General features: G+C 34.7%; 1 protein-coding gene and 1 long non-coding RNA gene across 3 annotated transcripts; both read right to left on the bottom strand.

The window, feature by feature from the left end:
* Positions 1–274: 274 nt before the first annotated feature.
* On the bottom strand, positions 275–7,975 carry LOC145796766 (uncharacterized). Of its 2 annotated transcripts, XR_014337282.1 has the most exons (4): positions 7,703–7,975; positions 3,444–3,518; positions 2,195–3,342; positions 275–1,859 (listed from the first exon to the last, which is right to left on the bottom strand). It is a non-coding gene; the product is annotated as an uncharacterized LOC145796766 (long non-coding RNA). The 2 variants fall into 2 exon arrangements; XR_014337281.1 differs by having other exon boundaries at positions 275–3,342.
* Positions 7,976–13,473: 5,498 nt separating this feature from the next.
* Positions 13,474–14,610, bottom strand: LOC114321406 (F-box/LRR-repeat protein At4g14096). The gene is made up of 3 exons (XM_082885883.1): positions 13,898–14,610; positions 13,613–13,769; positions 13,474–13,515 (listed from the first exon to the last, which is right to left on the bottom strand). The coding sequence occupies exons 1-3, from the start codon at positions 14,608–14,610 to the stop codon at positions 13,474–13,476; spliced, it is 912 nt and encodes a 303-aa protein (XP_082742009.1).
* Positions 14,611–19,088: the final 4,478 nt, after the last annotated feature.

Raw genomic sequence — 19,088 nt, 5'->3', positions numbered from 1 at the left:
GAATAATTAATTTGGGAAAATTCAAAATCGAGTTGAAAGTCATGAAATTGGGAAGTTGTGGGATTGAATGGTGTAGTTGGTTTAGTTAATCGCTCACCTATGAAAATGTTGTTATTTTATCTGTTTGATAAATTTATTATCTGTTTAGAGATAACTGCTTTGGGCTATCGGTGAAGGATAGTCTTGATTGTTGTAGACATTGTATGTTGATTAGGGAAAACTGAAACTAATCACTTGGAATTTGTCATTGAATATGACGGTTAAATAATACATCGAAATTGTGTGTTGATTGATCATTGTATATGATGAACTGTTTAAATATATTGTATATGTATATTGTTTGGGAGGAGATAGGGGATGTACTCCATGATTTGAGAGAAGATAGGGGATGTACTCTCAAACCTGTTTGGGAGGAGATAGGGGATGGACTTCATTGATAATTGAAGTATTGGAAGTGTTTTGATATGAGTGTAGTCTCATTTACTTGTTTGGCTAGATAATGAGCCATGTTTATAAATTTGAATTGGATGTAAAAGAAGGTGTAATGAAGTATGAACATATTTGCCATGGAACTGGAAAGTGTTGTAAGTTGGTTTACAAGTGTTAATCATCTATCGAATGCTAACGTTTTAGTTATTTCTTATATTTGGTTTAGTATATCTCTACTGGGCTTTGGCTCACCCTATATGGGACATCATTTTCAGGTTCAGGTGATATGCCACCTCCAAGGACGTAGCTTGGGAGGCTTGAGGCTGATAGCTCTTTTTGTTGTTCTCTTTTGGTATTACATGTAAATTCAAGCCAAGGGCTTAATGTGTATTTGAGTTAGTACTCTCTTTTTGTAACCAAGTGTTAGCTTGGAAGGTTGTAAGCCCGTAAGGGCATTTACTTTTGTTGTCAACATGTAATTCTTTTGTAATGAATACTCTGATAAATGGAAATATTCTTTATTCTTGTATATCTATGGATATCTTGAATGTTGGGTTTATGTATTATTTTGAGGGTGTTACAACTTGGTATCAGAGCGTACCGGGTTTGAATACTTTGGGTACGTGGGAAGTGGTTAGTACCACAATGGGTTTGTCTTGCTTATTAGAGACTTAAGTGTAATGTTATGTACTTATGTGATAACATGTTTATGTGACTATATGGGTATGGGATTTAGTTTCTAGGATGTTGATTGGACCCTTGGGTTTCTAGGAGTCCTGTTGGAAAAGCACTTGATCAATGCTGTTTCTAACCGGCACTCTAGCAAAAATACTACTTAGAAGAAAGACATTACAACTGAATGAAGAAAGACATTACAACTGAATGTTGTTTCTAACCAGTTTCTGGGAGTCTATTTCTCCATGATTAATGGAAACTGAATGAAGAAAGACATTACAAAAATACTACCTAGAAAGAATTAGCCATTATGAGAAAGGGGGAAACCAGAACACAAGAACAAAAAGAGCTAAATTATACAAAATGGATTGGAGTGGATCACATTCTGGAGATGTAGAAAGAAGTCATGAAATAAGGGAAAGAAAAATGAATAAATAAATAAAACAAAAAACCAAAAAATATTATCAACACATTAATAAATAAGAAAATCTCCATACTTGATGTCAACACAAGCAAAGAAACAATCAATATGGTCTCACAAAGTAGGGAAGAAAGGATTAGAATTTATAGCAACTTTATAGTAGAAAATAGGATTATGAAAAGTACCTTTTAATGTAGCACGCTTATTGGAGCAAACACACTGAGCATCTTCCAAAGTATTTGTCAGTATATCCAAAAAGTATTCTTTAGGGACCCCTCTATAGCTAAGAAGTGCAATCAAGTTCCTTGACAGATAATTTTTCTTAGGTTGATTGCTAGAAGATGAAAAATAAAACTTGGGAGTGCCAATTTTAACAATAGAATCCAAACCTAAGATAATTTACTTGGATGTCTTATCTCTATCATGATAAATTATTGTTATCCTAAAGTATTATTATGATACCAATTATGGAATTTGGAACCCCAATCCTGAAGTAAAAATTAGATAGATTTCTTGGTCTAACTCAAGTACAATAACAATTTGAAGCTATAGATCATTTATCAATGTAAGATAATGAAAGACAACTAATTATAACAAGTGCCACTAGTACATGACATAGTGATTGTATATGACCACAGTACAAAGTCAATTTTCAAAAAAAATACATACCTAATTCCAACTATCTCCAATGAGTTAAAAGTTTGTACATTTGAGAGTCTCGAATCCGCTTCAACCTTTATCATTGAAGACCTAACCTGAATTGTTTTTTTCTGGAAGCTACAAATATTTAAGAGGAAATTTGTCAACTTAAAAACTTTAAATAAAAAAAAAAAATAGAGGCAAAAACTTAAACCTGTATTTCAAAAGTGAGAATATTGTCAATAGTAACAATATAGTGATTAACAAAATGTTTACAATAAACTCTTCCTTTTTGGAACATAAGGAAACTAATTGATTTTTCCATAACATGTTATTTTCAACTCACCTCTCCTCCACCATCAGCAACTCTATTGCCACTAAAGCACGCTGTCAGATAAATGGTTGGATTTCTGTTTCTCAAATTTCTTTCTAAAGATTATATGACCCTGACACCATGTTTGACAATCACAATCATTTGATCTCAGTTCGTATATAATAATTAGGTCTATGTGAAGTGGTAAAAAATATTAAGGAATAATTTGTGTTGTGAGGGCAACAAAGATAAGGTAACCCGTGAATAGTTATCGGCCAAAACAAGGTGAGCTCAAACATAATAGGAGCAGAGCAAGTTTGGGTAAAGAAGGCAGGGGTGGCAACATCTGGTACCCAATCTAATTGCCATTCCTGATAATTCATTTGATTTGGGTGAAGTAAAAAACAGGGACGGAACTACGATTTTTGCCTTTGGAGGATGGAGGACAAGGGAAAACTATAACTATTAAGATAAGCGGAAATGATAATAGTTTCATTTCATTTGTTTAAATTCTTCATCCACAAACTGAATAACAAATAACAAATAAAAAACAGAAAATAGTAACTAAAAATTATCCATGCAACATCCTCAACCACAAAAATAAAATATCAAATTATAACTATACATTTTCAATTTTTCATGGCATCACAATTGCTGCCAACCAATTTGGATGGCCAAGTAAGTTAGGAACTAAATCAAGTTTGACAAGGCCGGAATCTAGTAGCACCACCAGAATTAAAATATGTCCACATGCCAAGATTAAAATACATTTGAAAAAATTGGCAATATATACCTTTTTATTGACAAGAAGGGTGCCCTTAACAGCACGTCCATTGTAAAACAAATGGATCGGCATCAGCAAAGGCTGCGAAAAATGCAAATGACAAGTCCAAAAACTTAATTAGAAAGATCAAAACATTACATCATGAATAACATATTAACATACAACAAATATTCAAGACATACCGGCTCCCTGGTATGAGCTTCTGACCCTCTCTATTCCAATGATTTCTCCTCACAATTGGCATGATCAAGAAATCTCTAAAGTTAAAAAATGTTAGAATCCAGATGATTTAGCAAGAACATACAATAAATGTGACCAGTCATAAAATAAGAACAAACACAGCAGGCACAGAATGTCATATCTGCTGCATGAGATGATTTATGTGCACCATACCCATCCACACACACTACCATACATTGAAAATGCAATATATGTTTATCAAACATAAACAACAAACTTTTGATGACCTTTTCATTGGATGTTATTTTAAAACATATTAACAACCTTCTCCATTGTAACCTTGTAGAGCAATAAACTGATACCTTATTTCCACATTTGTATCTGTCATTGAGAAAATCTTAAGAAACTGTAAATGCATTCATGCAAATTTGTTATTTATACAATTATATATATATTATCAATGACAAAGAGAAGATTATCACAAAAGAAAAGAAAGAGATACAAAAAAGGTGCAAGGATGACAAGAAGTCCACCAAATGGGAAAGGGAAAAAACCAAAAAAATTAAAATCACACATGGTTCTCATGATAACTAATTGATACACATCTACTTCACCTAAAATTCCGATCGAATATGAGAAAGTTAACCTTCTGGGTTGGAGAAAATCCGGAAGAGACATACAAACTACTAGCTTTTTCTTTGAAACTTATAATCAAACATGAAGAGTGAATTTAGTGCAATATTACCTGACTGCTATCCCCAAGAATCGAAATGTAAAAACTTCTGAAACAATAGGACTGGAATATTATAATTTGGTAATCATATTAATAGAATAGAATATATTCTCACAACTATACACAATTATTAACTTTTTAAGAAGTCATGCAACTCAAAAAACAATTACTAAATATCACTAAAAAGTGATCAAGGTTAAAAATAAATAAATATTTAAAACAGGAGATAGATATGAATCAAAATTACATAGTTAGGTTCTCTTTTGAGTTACCATCACATCATAAATCTAAAAATAGATACATTTGTTAGATAATGTCTCAATGGGACCACATAATTAAATATGGTGTTATCATTTATAAGAAGCCTACAATTTAAGTGATTCAATTTAGTTAATAGGCTTAAGGGTATATGTGTTATGGACCTAATGTGTAGATACTAGTTGTATAATTTCTATTTCTATGAGGGGCAGAAATAGAAATTAAAACATATTGGTTAAAGTTGGTTTTCATTCCTTTTGAACTTCCACAACCTTTCAGTTTTGAAAACCAATAAATAGAAATTAAAACCAATAATGGTTAAAGTTAGTTTTCATTCCTTTTGAACTTCCACAACCTTTCAATTGTGAAAACCAATTACAACCTTTAAAAGGTTATGGTCCCTATTCCTTCCCAAGTGGAAAAGAACACTGCCATTTTTCTTTCTAAATCCTCTCAAGGAGAACATAAGGCACCAAAGGGGAAAGGATTAGAAGGCAATAACATAATCAATAACAAAGAGTTCATTGATAATCACGCTTCTGTTTAACCGTTCATCAATGGATTCAGGTATGTCATTTTGTCTTGATTTCTTGATAATACACATGGTAAATAATCCAAAGTGTAAGGTTTATGTTCTGAAATTTATGTTGACAATTGGTATCAGAGCATGCATATCATGTGTCTTATTAGAATTGATATGCTTTATTCATTCTATTTAGTTTCCTGGAATCAGATTCTGAATTTTCTTATGGATGTAAATTCTGTTTTTTCCTGTTTTGTTCTGTGAAAATGGCAATCTGTTTTCTGGAATTGTAAAATGATTCGGTGGGCAGTTTTTTTTTTTTTTTTTCTCTCAAATGGATGAACATCATGTATTTATATATATATAGATATATCTTGCGATTTGATCGATTTAATTTTGAACATCATAAAAAAAAACTATTAGTTTTTTTGGACCCGTCAATTCTATTTATATATGTATATATATATATATATATATATAATTGGAATTGCTGCAGATTATATAACATATACGGGGTCACAAATTTAGAAATCTTTAAATTTAATGTAATTTCATACAACGTCTACAGAAATTTAATTTTCTAACACTCTCAATATAAGTTAATTCAAACAAGATGTCACAAAAGTGATCTCTTGTCTAGATTGTTTTATATGGAATGTTTTGAAGTTCATGTCTGTATATCTCATGCGGGTATTTATCGGTCCAAAGACATGATTAAGACTTGGCAGAATTACACACACATTTTGTGGTGATAAACATGTGCCAATTGTCAAGAAAACCTAATGTGAATAATAAATCCATCAAAAGATAGATTTGTTATTTGACATAACTTATTGTCAATGTTTGATCATTACAACAAGAATACCACTTACAGTTAATATCACTACCCAAAGGCTTAGTATTAATGTTGTGCTAGGTATCTTGAGATGTTGTCATTAAATTAATTTATTTAGAGATTATCTATTTGGTAACTTAATGTGAACATGAGGTAATTGCAACATTTTTTGAGGATGTTGAGTTTGGGGGGAGAAATCCAGTTAGAGACATTGTCTTTGAGGAGGAAGCAGGAGTAATCCCACTTCTTACTACTACTTTTGACCAATCACAGGATCCTATACCTGTCATTGCTCGAGAAGTAATTTCGGATCCTCAACCAGACAATGTTGTTCAAGATAATATAGTTCAAACCCCCATTCAAGATGAGGTAATTGTTCACGAGGAACAAACTCTACAACCTCAACCTCAAGAATCTGTGCCATTAAGGCGATCCACCAGAGAAAGGAGATTTGCATTTTCAAATGATTATATTGTATATCTCCAGGAACATGAGGTAGAAAATGGAATGTCGAAAGATGATCCAATCAACTTTCGTCAAGCCATGGAAAGTTCCAACTCTCATAAGTGGAGAGTGGACAGATTTCCATAGAGCATATTGGGACAAACTCCATGATAGCGGATCCACTTACGAAGGGACTACCACCCAAGGTCTTTCATGAGCACACTGCTCAGATGGGTGTTGTTCTATTTGAGAACATTCTGGTTTAGTGGGAGTTTGTATTTATATTACTGCTTTATGTCAGCCTTGAGTTTTATCTATGTAATTAGATTAATTTCTGTAAAAATAAAATATTCAGTTTATTACGCTCTGTTACGTATTGTGAAGTATTGATCTCAATAAAGTTAAGTAGGACTAGTTGGAAATAGGCATGTATGGATCACATCACATGTAATTTCCATGCTACGCATCCATGATTGATCTATGTCATTTAGCTATATTAGTATACGTGACTATTGGTGGGTCGAGTTACGATTGATGTAACGAAGACCGCTTTGATCCTATATTAATATAGTTAATGGACAAGATTGTTTGGATACCCTCAAGTTATGATAACAAATTTCTGAGCTCCCTAAGTTAAGCACATTTTTCAGATGCATATGTGGTCCAATGGGAGATTGTTAGATAATGTCTCAATGGGACCACATAATTAAATGTGGTGTTATCATTTATAAGAAGCCTACAATTTAAATGATTCAATTTAGTTAATAGGCTTAAGGGTATATGTGTTATGGACCTAATGTGTAGATACTAGTTGTATAATTTCTATTTCTATGAGGGGCAGAAATAGAAATTAAAACATATTGGTTAAAGTTGGTTTTCATTCCTTTTGAACTTCCACAACCTTTCAGTTTTGAAAACCAATAAATAGAAATTAAAACCAATAATGGTTAAAGTTGGTTTTCATTCCTTTTGAACTTTCACAACCTTTCAGTTTTGAAAACTAATTACAACCTTTAAAAGGTTATGGTCCCTATTCCTTCCCAAGTGGAAAAGAACATTGCCATTTTTCTTTCTAAATCCTCTCAAGGAGAAACATAAGGCACCAAAGGGGAAAAGATTAGAAGGCAATAACATAATCAATAACAAAGAGTTCATTGATAATCACGCTTCCGTTTAACCGTTCATCAATGGATTCAGGTATGTCATTTTGTCTTGATTTCTTGATAATACACATGGTAAGTGATCCAAAGTGTAAGGTTTATGTTCTGAAATTTATGTTGACAACATTTCCATTCGTTTCTTAGGTTCTCTAAGCAATCCTACAGTAAAAACAAACACCTATATTGCATAGCATAGTGCAATTATCAAAACCCACAATCTTACAACAACTCTGATATACAAACTGTAAACCCATATAATATATAGCTAACACAATCCATATTAAACCAAATTAGCTCCATAAATTTACCTCAAAGTCATTCCGTTGTGCTCCGGAGACCTCAAGTGCTTTGACATCGAAGGAATCGATCCGAGGCTTGCCGAATGAGTCTTTGCTCGGAATTATCATCGTCGTCCGAATCCATGCCTATTCTAGGTGACAAATCTTTATCATCCTCCTTGTCCTCGATCTTTGACTTGTTCTCGTCCTGAAATACCGATCGAGATTCAATTGAATCCATTGTTGATAGCCTCTCGTTCTCTCTCTCTGATCCATCCTCCACCATACTTTCTCTCTTTAGATTCCAAGTAGGCTGAGATCGGTTAAAGGCCGTGTCTAATCAGTGAAAACTGATGCTCCATTTGTGTGTGTGCAAGTATGAGTATGGAGATTGGAACCCTAAAAACTGGTGTAATGATTGGCGATTGAGAGAAAGAGAGAGAGTTTTTGTATTCTAATATTTTAACTTCTTTAGGTGTTGAAAATTTATTATGTTTTTATTTGGCGCTTATTAATTTTCATTTTGGCGCCTTGGTTTTTCTGGTCACAAATGAAAATTTAAGGTAGCGTTTAATAACGTTTACCTTTTTAGTTTATGTTTATAAAATTTTTATAAATTAGTTTTTGTTTATTTTTAGAAAAATATAAATTACACACACGTTTAGTTTGAACAAAATGTTTAAAAAAATTTAAAAACATAAACTAAAAAACATGTTTGTCCAGGCCTAAAATATTTATATTTATTTTTTTATTATTTATGACAATGGGATCATACACATTATAATTGAAAAAAAAAAATTGATTGGAAAAAAATTAATTGAAAAAAAATTAATTAAAAAAAAATTTGTTAGTCAAAATTTTAAATTTCTGTTTAAAAACCAATGTAAACTCATTTTTTGAGTTTACAATTTTTTCTCAAGTTTATAAACTGAGACGACCATTTATAAACCAAAAAAATTATCAAACAAGTTTTTATGATAGTTTTGTAATTTTTTGTAAATATAAACTGAAAACTAAAAACGAAATGGTTACCAAACAGGCCCTAAACAATGAATTCTTGGCTCTTTTAGTAATTTTTTTTATTTGCGATGAGGGTATTGCCATCGCCGATAACCTGTATTTGCGTTGGGGGAAGGTTGCCGTAACAAAAAAAAAAAAAAAAAAAACTCATTTTTTTGCCAAAAACCTCCATGTCCATTTTGCTTCACAATGAAAGCTAGGAAGAGAGAGAAACAAAAAATGAGAGAGAAACAAGAGATGATCAACGAGAGAAAGAGAGAGAGAGAGAGAGAGAGAGAGAGAGAGAGAGAAAAAGAGATGAATGAGAGAGATATATAGAGAGAGAGACATAAAAAAAAGAGAAGAGAGATGATCAAGAAAGACAGAGAGAGATGAGAGAGATAGAGAAGAGAGATAAGTGAAAAGAGAGAGAACAGAGATGAGCGAGAGACACAAAAAGAAAGAGACAAAGAGAGAGACCTATTTCATTTTTTGACTTTTTCCTCTTTCAACAACAATGGGCTCAAAGAAAGAAATGAGTGTGATCGAGAGAAATGAACGATTGAGAGAGAAGAGAGATGAGTGAGAGAGAGACACAAAGAAAGAAACAAGATGAGCGAGAGATAGACAGAGAGAGAGAGAGAAAGACAGCAAAAAGAGATGAACAAGAGATAGAGAGAGAAGAAAGATGAGCAAGACAGATGAGAATGCCAGAGAGAAAAGCGATGAGTAGGTAAGAGAGACACAAAGAGAAAGAGAGAAAAAAAAAAGATAAAGAGAAACAAGATGAGTAAGAGAGAGAGAGAGAGTGACAGCAAAAAGAGATAAACAAGATATATATATATATATATATATACACAAAGAGAGAGAGAGAGAAAAGAAAGATGAGCAAGAGAGATAGAGAGCGGAGAGAGATGAGAGAGCCAGAGAGAAGAGTGATGCGTGAGAGAGAGAGAGAGAAGAGAGATGAGTAAGAGAGAGAGAGAGACCCATTTCATTTTTTGACTTTTTTCTCTTTCGACAAGTGATTAAAATGAGAGATGAGCAATTGAAAGAAGAGAGAGAGAGAGAAAGAAAAAGAGATCGATAAATCGAAAGGGAGATCAGTAAATTGAGAAGAAATTGAAGGAGAGAGTGAGCAACATGAGCACAGTGTGGGAGAGAGAGAAAAAGACATAGACAGACAGAGAAAGAGTGATGAGTGAGAGAGAGAAAGAGAAAGAGAAGAGAGATGGGTGAAAGATAGAGAGAGACAAAGAGACAGGAAGATGAAAAAAATGGGTATGGACGAAAACAAGCAAGGACATAATTCTCATTTCATGAAGTTGATTTTGGCCATGGCACTCATGTCATTGCCATGAACACTAGATTAAAGTGTTTAATGTTTGGGACCCAAAATGACGTCCCAATTTAGATGGTCAATTTCTTTTTAGGTGGCTTCAAACAAAGAGAGGTGGCATTCCATTTTCACTGGAGAGATCCAAGTCCCATGTAATTCAATCTCTACCAAAGAAATAATTTTAACAAAAATACTTAACAAGTTATCTCAATTATTATATTTAAATCATGGATTAAAGTAGGAGTGGAATGAAAAAAGAAAAGGCAAAGAAAATTGAGCAAAAATTCTGCTTACACTACAAAAATTTTAGTTTTTGCGATGGCAAAATGCCGTCACTAATACTTCTAATGCCGTCTCATCAAAACCGTCTTTTTTTTTTTTTTTTTTCGATAGCACTTATTACCATCGCAAAAAACTCTCTTATTTGCGACTGTAGTTCATGTCGTCGCAATAAACAGCTTTATTTGTGACAGCATAGGTTACTGTCGCAAAAAATGCGCATTATTTGTGACGGTAATTGTTACTGTCTCAAAACGTTATGTTTTTTGTGACAGGAAAGGGTGCCGTCGCTAAAAATGCATTTATTGGCGACGGCAAGTGGTGCCATCACAAAAAATCACTTTTTGCGACGGTAAGTGATGCCATCGCAAATGCTTCCGTGTTAAAAAGCCTCTTTTCTTGTAGTGTATATATATATATATATATATATATATATATAAACTATAGAAGAGCAAAATAGAAAGGGAAGTTGCCGCGAAAAAAAAACAAAAAAACAAAAAAGGAAGGAAGAATCTAGTCTAGCAATTAGCAAAGACTTCTGAAAACCATTTAGACAGACATGGAGGACTTCTATATGCAAGGATAAAGAACAAGTTTACTCATTATATATGATCAGATGAGGACAACAATTTCAAATCTTTCATAGAGATGGAGAGGTCTCATCCAAAGAAAAATACTAAGGGGCTAATAGCAAAGAACTACCAATGTCTGGCCTCCATAATCAAGCATAGAGTTTGTAGTACCCTCCATATTCCACACACCCCATTTACAACTTCAGAAAGGTCATCTTTCAATACAGTACTAATTGTACTTCATTCATGATTTCAGATCATTCCAAGCAAAGGTTATAATGTCAGAAGCCACAAAAGTGAGAGAAAATTGATTTCAGTTTTTTAAAAATTAAATTTTTTGTGTTTTGTATTTTTTTTATTTTTAGTTAATATTTTTTAAATTTTAAGCAAATTTTTTATTTTGCATTTTTAAATACACCTTACTTAGATATATCTAAATAATAAAATATTTACAAAAAAAGATTTTAAAATTTTAATAAATGCACAAAAATACAAAAAAATGTATTAATTTTTTGTATTTTTTTTGTATTTAGTGTATTTTTTAAAGATTTTTTTCACAAATATTATACTATTTAAGTGCATTTATGTTAGGTATGTCTAAAAATTTAAAACATGTTTAATATATTAAAAAAATTCATTAAAAACATGAAAATATGGAAAATAAAAAAGTATAATTTTGTAAAAATTGTTTTCTGAAAATGCTCAACAAAACAAAGGTTGAACAAAAACATGAATCAGAGGATATATAATCAAGGTTCTAGTTTCCATTGAAAATATAAAGCTTCATCACTTTACATAGTGCTTGAGAGTCAGATTCAAAATGCATAAAAACCATATTCACCATTCTATTTACAAACAATCATAGCAAATACTAAGAAAGTGTCCAAAATCCCAACACCAAAACATTGTATCATGCTCAAACCAGAGCAATTGTGATCAATACAACCAAAGCAAAAGTAATGTCACGGAAGAAAAATTGACGATTAATGTAACTGTAACATTCATAACACCTATAACAATAGCCAAAATTTTGCACACAGAATAACCCTAGACCAAATGGAGAATTATAAAAAGTATATCATGGAGTCGTCTGTAGAAACACAACACTGTTTCTACTAACCTTCTTTCATTGTTCCCCTACTTACGTTTCCTTTCAATCTATAGGTTGCCTTTCATTTTCCACCCAAGAGCAAGGTTCTGAAAAGCGGTTGTGGTCACCGTAACGGTGGTGGTGGCGCGGTTGCAGGGTGTAAAGGCCATAACGTAACGGTTGCGGTAACCGGAACTGTGAATTTTTTTTATTTTTCGCACAATTTAAATAAAACTTACAGATATGCATATTTTTTTTTTCATGATCATATTTATTAGGTTTAAAATAAATATTGATCAATTTTTGTAAATTTTTAAGTATGATCCAATATATTTCATATTTTTAAATCATTATAAACTGAGTTTTTTATATTTTATTTTAATAATTAATGATTTTATATTATACAAAAAATCAATCATTAACTATTATATATAAGATAAAAAATGACAAAAGTAAGAGAATAAATAAGAGCCTAAATATATATATATACATATTTTAACCAAGCCAAATAGATAAATACCACATTTATTATTATTATTATTTTTATTTTCAAACAATATATAGATAGCCATACACAAACAAAATGGTTGAGTGATAGCAGCTGAATAGAATAGCATAAGTCTTATAGCTTCAATAAATCAATAACATGTTCTTCATCTTCCCTCTTCTCCCTCTCTATCTTTTGCTCCTCCATCTTCTCTCTTTATCTTCCCTCTTATCTCTATCCCTCTTCTCTCATTTTTAGCTTCTTTTTTTTTGTGTGTTTTTTTCGAAAGAAGTAGTTTGGAACTGTTACGTAACGGTACGTAACGGGCCGTTGCGGCTGTTACGGCACCGTTACGACCGCTACGACAACCGCTACGGCCGACATAATTGTGAATCTCAATCACACTGTAAAAACGACCGTAACGGGTGGCGGTAACCACCACAACCGTTACGTAACGGCTGAAGCCGCTTTTTAAAACCTTACCCAAGAGACAAAATGTCACGACATTAATTGTTACTTCCTTTGTAAACTCAACCCGACAGGTCTTTGTGCCATTTTGCATCAATATTAATTTTGTCCAAGTGTTGTACTGCTTCTCTAAAGGCAAAGAAGAAGAAAAGCTAAATTCTATCTTCGACATAACTTGAGCAGTCTTTAAAAAATATTTTACCAGGTCGAATTCGTCTCCCTCCCCGTTGAATTCCTCAAAGAAAATGTCGTGAATGCGTGATGATACACATGTCGGCACACACACAATGTTGTAGAGAGTTCTGAAATTTTGCATAGCACCCTGTATACTCAGAAAACCCCTATTGCAAAAATAAATCATAAGTTAATAGAGCAGTGAAATAACTAGTGCAGTATGACAAAACAATTACTGTACTAAAATTTTACAGTACCTCCATGAAGGCAAGGATTTCAAGATTAGGTGCACTTTCAAGCAAGTGCGGCAACAATGCCCATCCATGACCGTTGAGATCACCAAGCTTCAATTCTGTCAAATTGTAAAAAGTAGGCACTCGAAGACAAGCACAACTAATAGCTTGTATGCAAAATAAAAACAATCGCAATTCGATTCTAAAAATTCCAAGATTATACCCATGTTAAGTATTCGTAAGAGAAAATTTCGAGATTAAATTTCAATAGGACTAGTTTTAAAGTAGAGAAAACTCACCGAAATTGAAGAATTTGATAAATACAAAAAATCAACATTAGAGCATGCTGTAACAAGCTTGGACACATTTTGACCATACTGCGATGTTTCATCCTCTTCCTCCTCCTCCAGTTGTTCCTTACTAGGTCCAATGTCTATATGAGCTTTAAGAAGAGAGCTGAAATTAATCAATGGATAGTATATGGGTGCATAATCATTGATTCATTGTAGAAGATTGTTTCAAGTGCTGGGGTATCCATCACAACCTCACATTCATTGTGGTAGCAATTGTGCACCAATAAAAACCTAATCATATTCGAAGAGATACAAAGAACTTCAATCTCCTCAAATTCAACACCATCCAAAAACAATTCTTCCAGAACAGGGCATCCATCAACAACCCTCCCGAATGATTCTCCATCGACAAATCCAACATAATCCAAATAAAGGCGCTTAATTTTCGACAAAAAATCTAAATCCGAAACATTCAAACCATAGTGATGGCTCAACAACAAACCCACAAGCGTTGTGGAGTAAAAAAGACTAGGAATTGACACACCTGTGCTCTTCACATTGAAGAACAACGAAAGCCCAGTTACATTTCGCTTTAAAGCAATAGATACCCATTCATCAATGTTGGAATTTCCATAGTCGTGATGACACTGAAGATGGAGTTTGTGAATGGTTGGGACGTCGATGAGAGTGACTGTGAACAAATGGTTCATGAAATTGATGAAATTGGAATTGGTGGTGTTGTTGTGGGGATTCAAGAGCAGAGAATCGTCGATGTTGATGGTGGGATTGGGGATTGAAACAAAGAGGTTGTTCCATTTGGTGGATAAGATGGCTGTGCCGGCGGCGAATTTGGTGGGGAGTTTGGAGAGGATGTGACAGAGAATCGATTCTGGCAAATTGCTGATTCTGTCTTCGCCATTGTTATCGACATTGGCTAGGGTTTCATGGCGAGTTGGAGATGAAGGGTTGTGAAGGTGTTTATGGCGTTTTAGAGTTGTATCCATGGGAGGTTTTGGTTATTTTGGGGATGGTTTTTTGATGGGGGGAATATATATATATATATATATATATATTGGAGGGTTTGATTTGGAGTTTTGATGAGAGAGAAGATTTTGTGCGAAGTCTATGGAGGAGATTGGGGGGTAGATATCTATTGGTGTGAGAAGGCAAATTACATTAACGATGAATTAACTAGGGCCTATTTGGGTAGTGTCAAATAAATTGATTCTTTTACTTATTATGAAAAGGTGTACTATCTGTCTTAAAATATTAATATCTTATTTTATTTTTTATTATTTTAAAATATTAATTTTTTAAAAAAATTAAGAAATAAAATAATATGAATTTACTATTTTATCCTTCTTTTAAATTCATTAATAACATAAAAGGTATAATTGATATTCTCAAAAAATATATTATCAAAGGACAATTTTAAAAAATAAATATTTTAAAAATGTAATAATTGTACTATCAAAAAAAGTTAAATTTTTCAAAAGGGATTATTATTTTGGGATTGATTAAGGCTGAATTGTACATCATTGAGACCGTTAATTAGAATCTCTTAACTTCACTTGCTGATCAAACTGTATACTTTATATGTGTTGAATGTCAATCAAGTTGTACATAGTCGGAGCATAAAATGGGCAAAAAGACAGAATTTGGAGAGAGTTGAATTTACCGCACGTGCGTTGACTTTTTCCGCACGTGCGTTGACTTTTTTTGGGAAAATGTGCCAGACGTTTTAAACCTGTTTGGAAGAGATCAGAAGTATAAAAAGGCAAGGAGAAGGCTGGAATAGGGTTCTAAAGTTGTTTTGTCAAGAAAGGAAGGCTAGGGTTTGAAAATAAGAGGAACTTGAAGCTTCAAGCATGTCTCCTATGGTGGCTTCTTCTCCATCTACCTCATTCCACTCCTCCATGAGTGGCTAGTCTCATTTTTTAGGGTTTTGATGAAACCCTAGCCATGTAATAGGTTTTTCTTTTTGGATTTTCAATTATGTAAAGGTTTGAACACTTGTATGGTGTTTTAGAAGTTTCATATATATATTTTTCATTATTTCTTCAAATATTCGGCTTTCTGTGATTGTTGAATGTTTTCCATATAAGAGTTTTCTATTCTTTCACATTCAAGGTATGAGACGAATCATACTACGGAAGACGAGTCGTATCACTACCTTAGTTTAGAGTGAACGATTCGTACTACTTGAGATGGTTCGTGCTCGTACATTGAACGTGATGATTTTCTTGTTAAATGCTTTGAATTTGTTGTTACGAAGCATTATTCCGTTCGAACCATAACATAATTGTTTTCAATTTGAAAACCCTATTTACGTGACTAGTGGTGGACTCTTCGCCCTGGGTTTTTCCCCAATTCAGTAAATCCATTTTCAATTATAATTGATAATTTAATTATTTAGTTTAATTTATTCGTTATTAAATTAGGTTACAATCAATCATTCTTTTCATCAAAATTAATTTAGGAATTTATCAATTAAATTAGTTTAATTTCACAATTACCCCTGTGGATCGATACATGGACTTGCCATTATTCTAGAAGAATTTGATGTAGTTTAGTGTTTAATTTTGATGTGTTCAACGACCCATCAAAATTTTGGCGCCGTTGCCGAGGACTTCTGGCGAAATTAGTTAATTTAAAGTTACATTCTTATTTTAATTTTTAGTTTAGGATTTTATGCTTTTGTGTTGCTATGTGCAGAGCATTTGAAATTGGAGCTATCACTGAAGTGCAAGTGGAGCGCAACCGAGCTTTAAAAAAAACAAAACCCGTAGCACTAAAGTGCGTAAATAGAAGCAAACACTCGCAAGCAAGACGAGTAAAGTGTTTTCGTTAAACCGTTGTGAGTATTTCTCCCTTTGGTATTTTGCTTTCATAACTTAGTGCACAGAGTCGGAACTTTTTGTGTGTGTGTGTGTGTGGGTAGTGTATGCACGGGCGTCATTCTTGTCACCCTGAATTGTGGAGTTCGGACCTTGAACTAGAAATGACTCTTCGGAGACTTAGGGCCTCTGCCCGTGTTCCTAGGCTTGAGTATTCATATTCATACATTGAGCCATTAGAGATGGCAGATCCAGATGTCCCGAATGTGCCTAACCAGACCCTTAAGGATTATTTCACACCCACTGCATATACATCACCGTCATGCATCCAATTACCAAACACCATTGCTGCTCATTATGAGATTAAGTCCAGCACCATACAAATGCTCCCATCATTCCATGGACTAACTTATGATGATCCTTACAAACATTTGAATGAATTTCTGGCAATTTGCTCGACAGCGAGGATCCAGAATTTCACAAATGAGGCCTTAATGTTGCGATTGTTTCCATGCTCATTAAAGGATAAAGTCAAACACTGGCTGAATTCCTTACCTGCTAATTCAATCACAACTTGGGACCAATTACAGCAACGGTTTTAGAGAAGTACTTTCCCATAGGTAAAACCAACCAACTTAGGCAAGCCATCACAAACTTTGCTTAAATGGATGGCGAGCAATTCCATGAGACGTGGGAAAAACTTCGAGACCTTCTCCAATAGTGTCCCCACCACCAAGTACCTGATTGGCAATTTGTTCAAACATTTTATTACGGCTTAACTTAGCCGCACCGCCAAATGGTGGACTCATCCTGCGGCTGGACATTCATGTCCAAAAATGATGTCGAGGCATGGCAATTGTTTGAGAACCTAAGTGATAATTCCCTTCACCATGCCTCCGCAGCCCGGCAAGTCCGGCAACCAGTAGTTAGAGCCCTGAAAAGAGGGGGCATTTATGAGGTCGAGCAAAACCTAAAGTTAGCCCAACAAGTAGAGGCATTGTCCCACAAAATGGACCAATTACTATCTGCGGGACATGCCTCTACCCAGCAAGATCATCCTCAATTTCAAGAGGCATGTGTTATATGTGCGAGCCCTGCTCATGACTTGAGTGAGTGCCCTTCGGCATCACAATTTCCGGAGTTAGTCCAAGAGCATGTGAATGCGGCTCAAGGATTCTCCAACCCGGGTAGTGATCCATACTCCAACACATACAATCCGAGATGGAGAAATCACCTTAATTTTTCATGGAGACCCCTTTCACAAGGCACTTCTTATAATCCTCTACCACCAAGGCAGAATTTCAATAATTTTGCCAACCAATCATCCTACTGACCACCGCAACCTTATTGACCCCCACAACCGTACCGGCAACCATAACCCCCGTCTGTTCCTCAAGGCAACTCTGCCTTTGAGACTCAGGTGTTGGAAGTTCTCTCAGAACTTAAGGGGTTAGCACCGGTAGTTCACTCCCACACCCACTCTATTGCCAAGCTAGAGGCCCAATTGGGTCAAATGGCTAACAACATGAATCGAAGAGAGGAGGAAAAATTACCAAGTCAAACTGTGGCAAACCCTAAGGGACAATACGGGGCAGAGAGTTCGGGTGGGAATGGAAAGCACCATGAGCAGGCACAGGCAGTGATTAGTTTGAGAAGTGAGAGGGAGTTAGAGCCTCAGTCAGTTGCGTCTGATGCAACTAGAACTAAGAAGGGTGACCACGGTGGTACACCCAATGAGAGCAAGGGTGAGGAGGAAACATTTAAGAGGGATGACTTAGTCCCTAACGCTTTACATGAGCCCAAGGCACCATATGTGCCTAAGGCACACTTTCCCCGATGCCTTGATACACCGTTCCCTTTTAATAAGAAGGCGGCATCTATGGAAACAATGATGGAGGTCTTTAAACAGGTAAAAATCAACCTCCCCCTGTTGGAGGCGATTAAGCAAGTACCCACCTATGCCAAATTTCTAAAGGATCTTTGTACGCAAAAGCGTAAATCTAGGACACACGTGTCCCAAAAGGTCCTACTCACGGAAAAAGTAAGCTCCATCTTGTTGAATGACACACCTCCTAAGCTTAAGGACCTGGGTGCCCCAACCATTGCTGCATTATAGGGGACCATTTCATTGATACGACCTTGTTAGATTTAGGGGCTAGTGTCAGTTTGTTGTCGTACTCTGTGTACGAGGAATTTGGGCTTGGCGAGTTGAAGCCCACTACTGTCACTCTTCAGTTGACTGACCGGTCCCTCAAAGTGCCACGTGGCATGATTGAGGATGTGCTAGTGAAGGTCGATAGGTTTTATTTTCCTGTCGACTTTTTGGTTTTAGATATGGAACCGGTAGCCAGTTCTAGGAAACAAATCCCGGTAGTCTTAGGTCGACCTTTCTTGGCTACGGCCAATGCATGCATTAATTGTCGGACCGGGGTTATGGAAGTTTCATTTGGTAACATGCAAGTGAAACTTAATGTTTTCCAAGCATCCCAGCAACCCCATGAGAGAGAGGAGTGCTTATTTGTGGATGTTGTGGATGAGGTTGTGGAGGAAGTTTTTCCCTCCATTCTTGTAGAGGACCCTTTAGAGGCTTGTCTAGCTCATTTTGGGTTTAAAAATTTTGATATTGATGGGTCAATTGAGGAGGT

This window comes from Camellia sinensis, chromosome 8, assembly GCF_055761805.1.
Source record: "Camellia sinensis isolate YWXY chromosome 8, ASM5576180v1, whole genome shotgun sequence".
NCBI lineage: Eukaryota > Viridiplantae > Streptophyta > Magnoliopsida > Ericales > Theaceae > Camellia > Camellia sinensis.
Note: the sequence above shows the minus strand (reverse complement) of the source record. Positions and strands in the feature narration are given on the sequence as shown.

Coding starts and splice junctions, on each gene's coding strand:
- LOC114321406 (XM_082885883.1), bottom strand. CDS start 14,610: ATGGATACAACTCTAAAACGCCATAAACACCTTCACAACCCTTCATCT. Junction 13,770..13,897: donor ATCTCTTCGAATATGATTAG/GTTTTTATTGGT, acceptor GATTAATTTCAG/CTCTCTTCTTAAAGCTCATA. Junction 13,516..13,612: donor TATCAAATTCTTCAATTTCG/GTGAGTTTTCTC, acceptor TGGAATTTTTAG/AATCGAATTGCGATTGTTTT.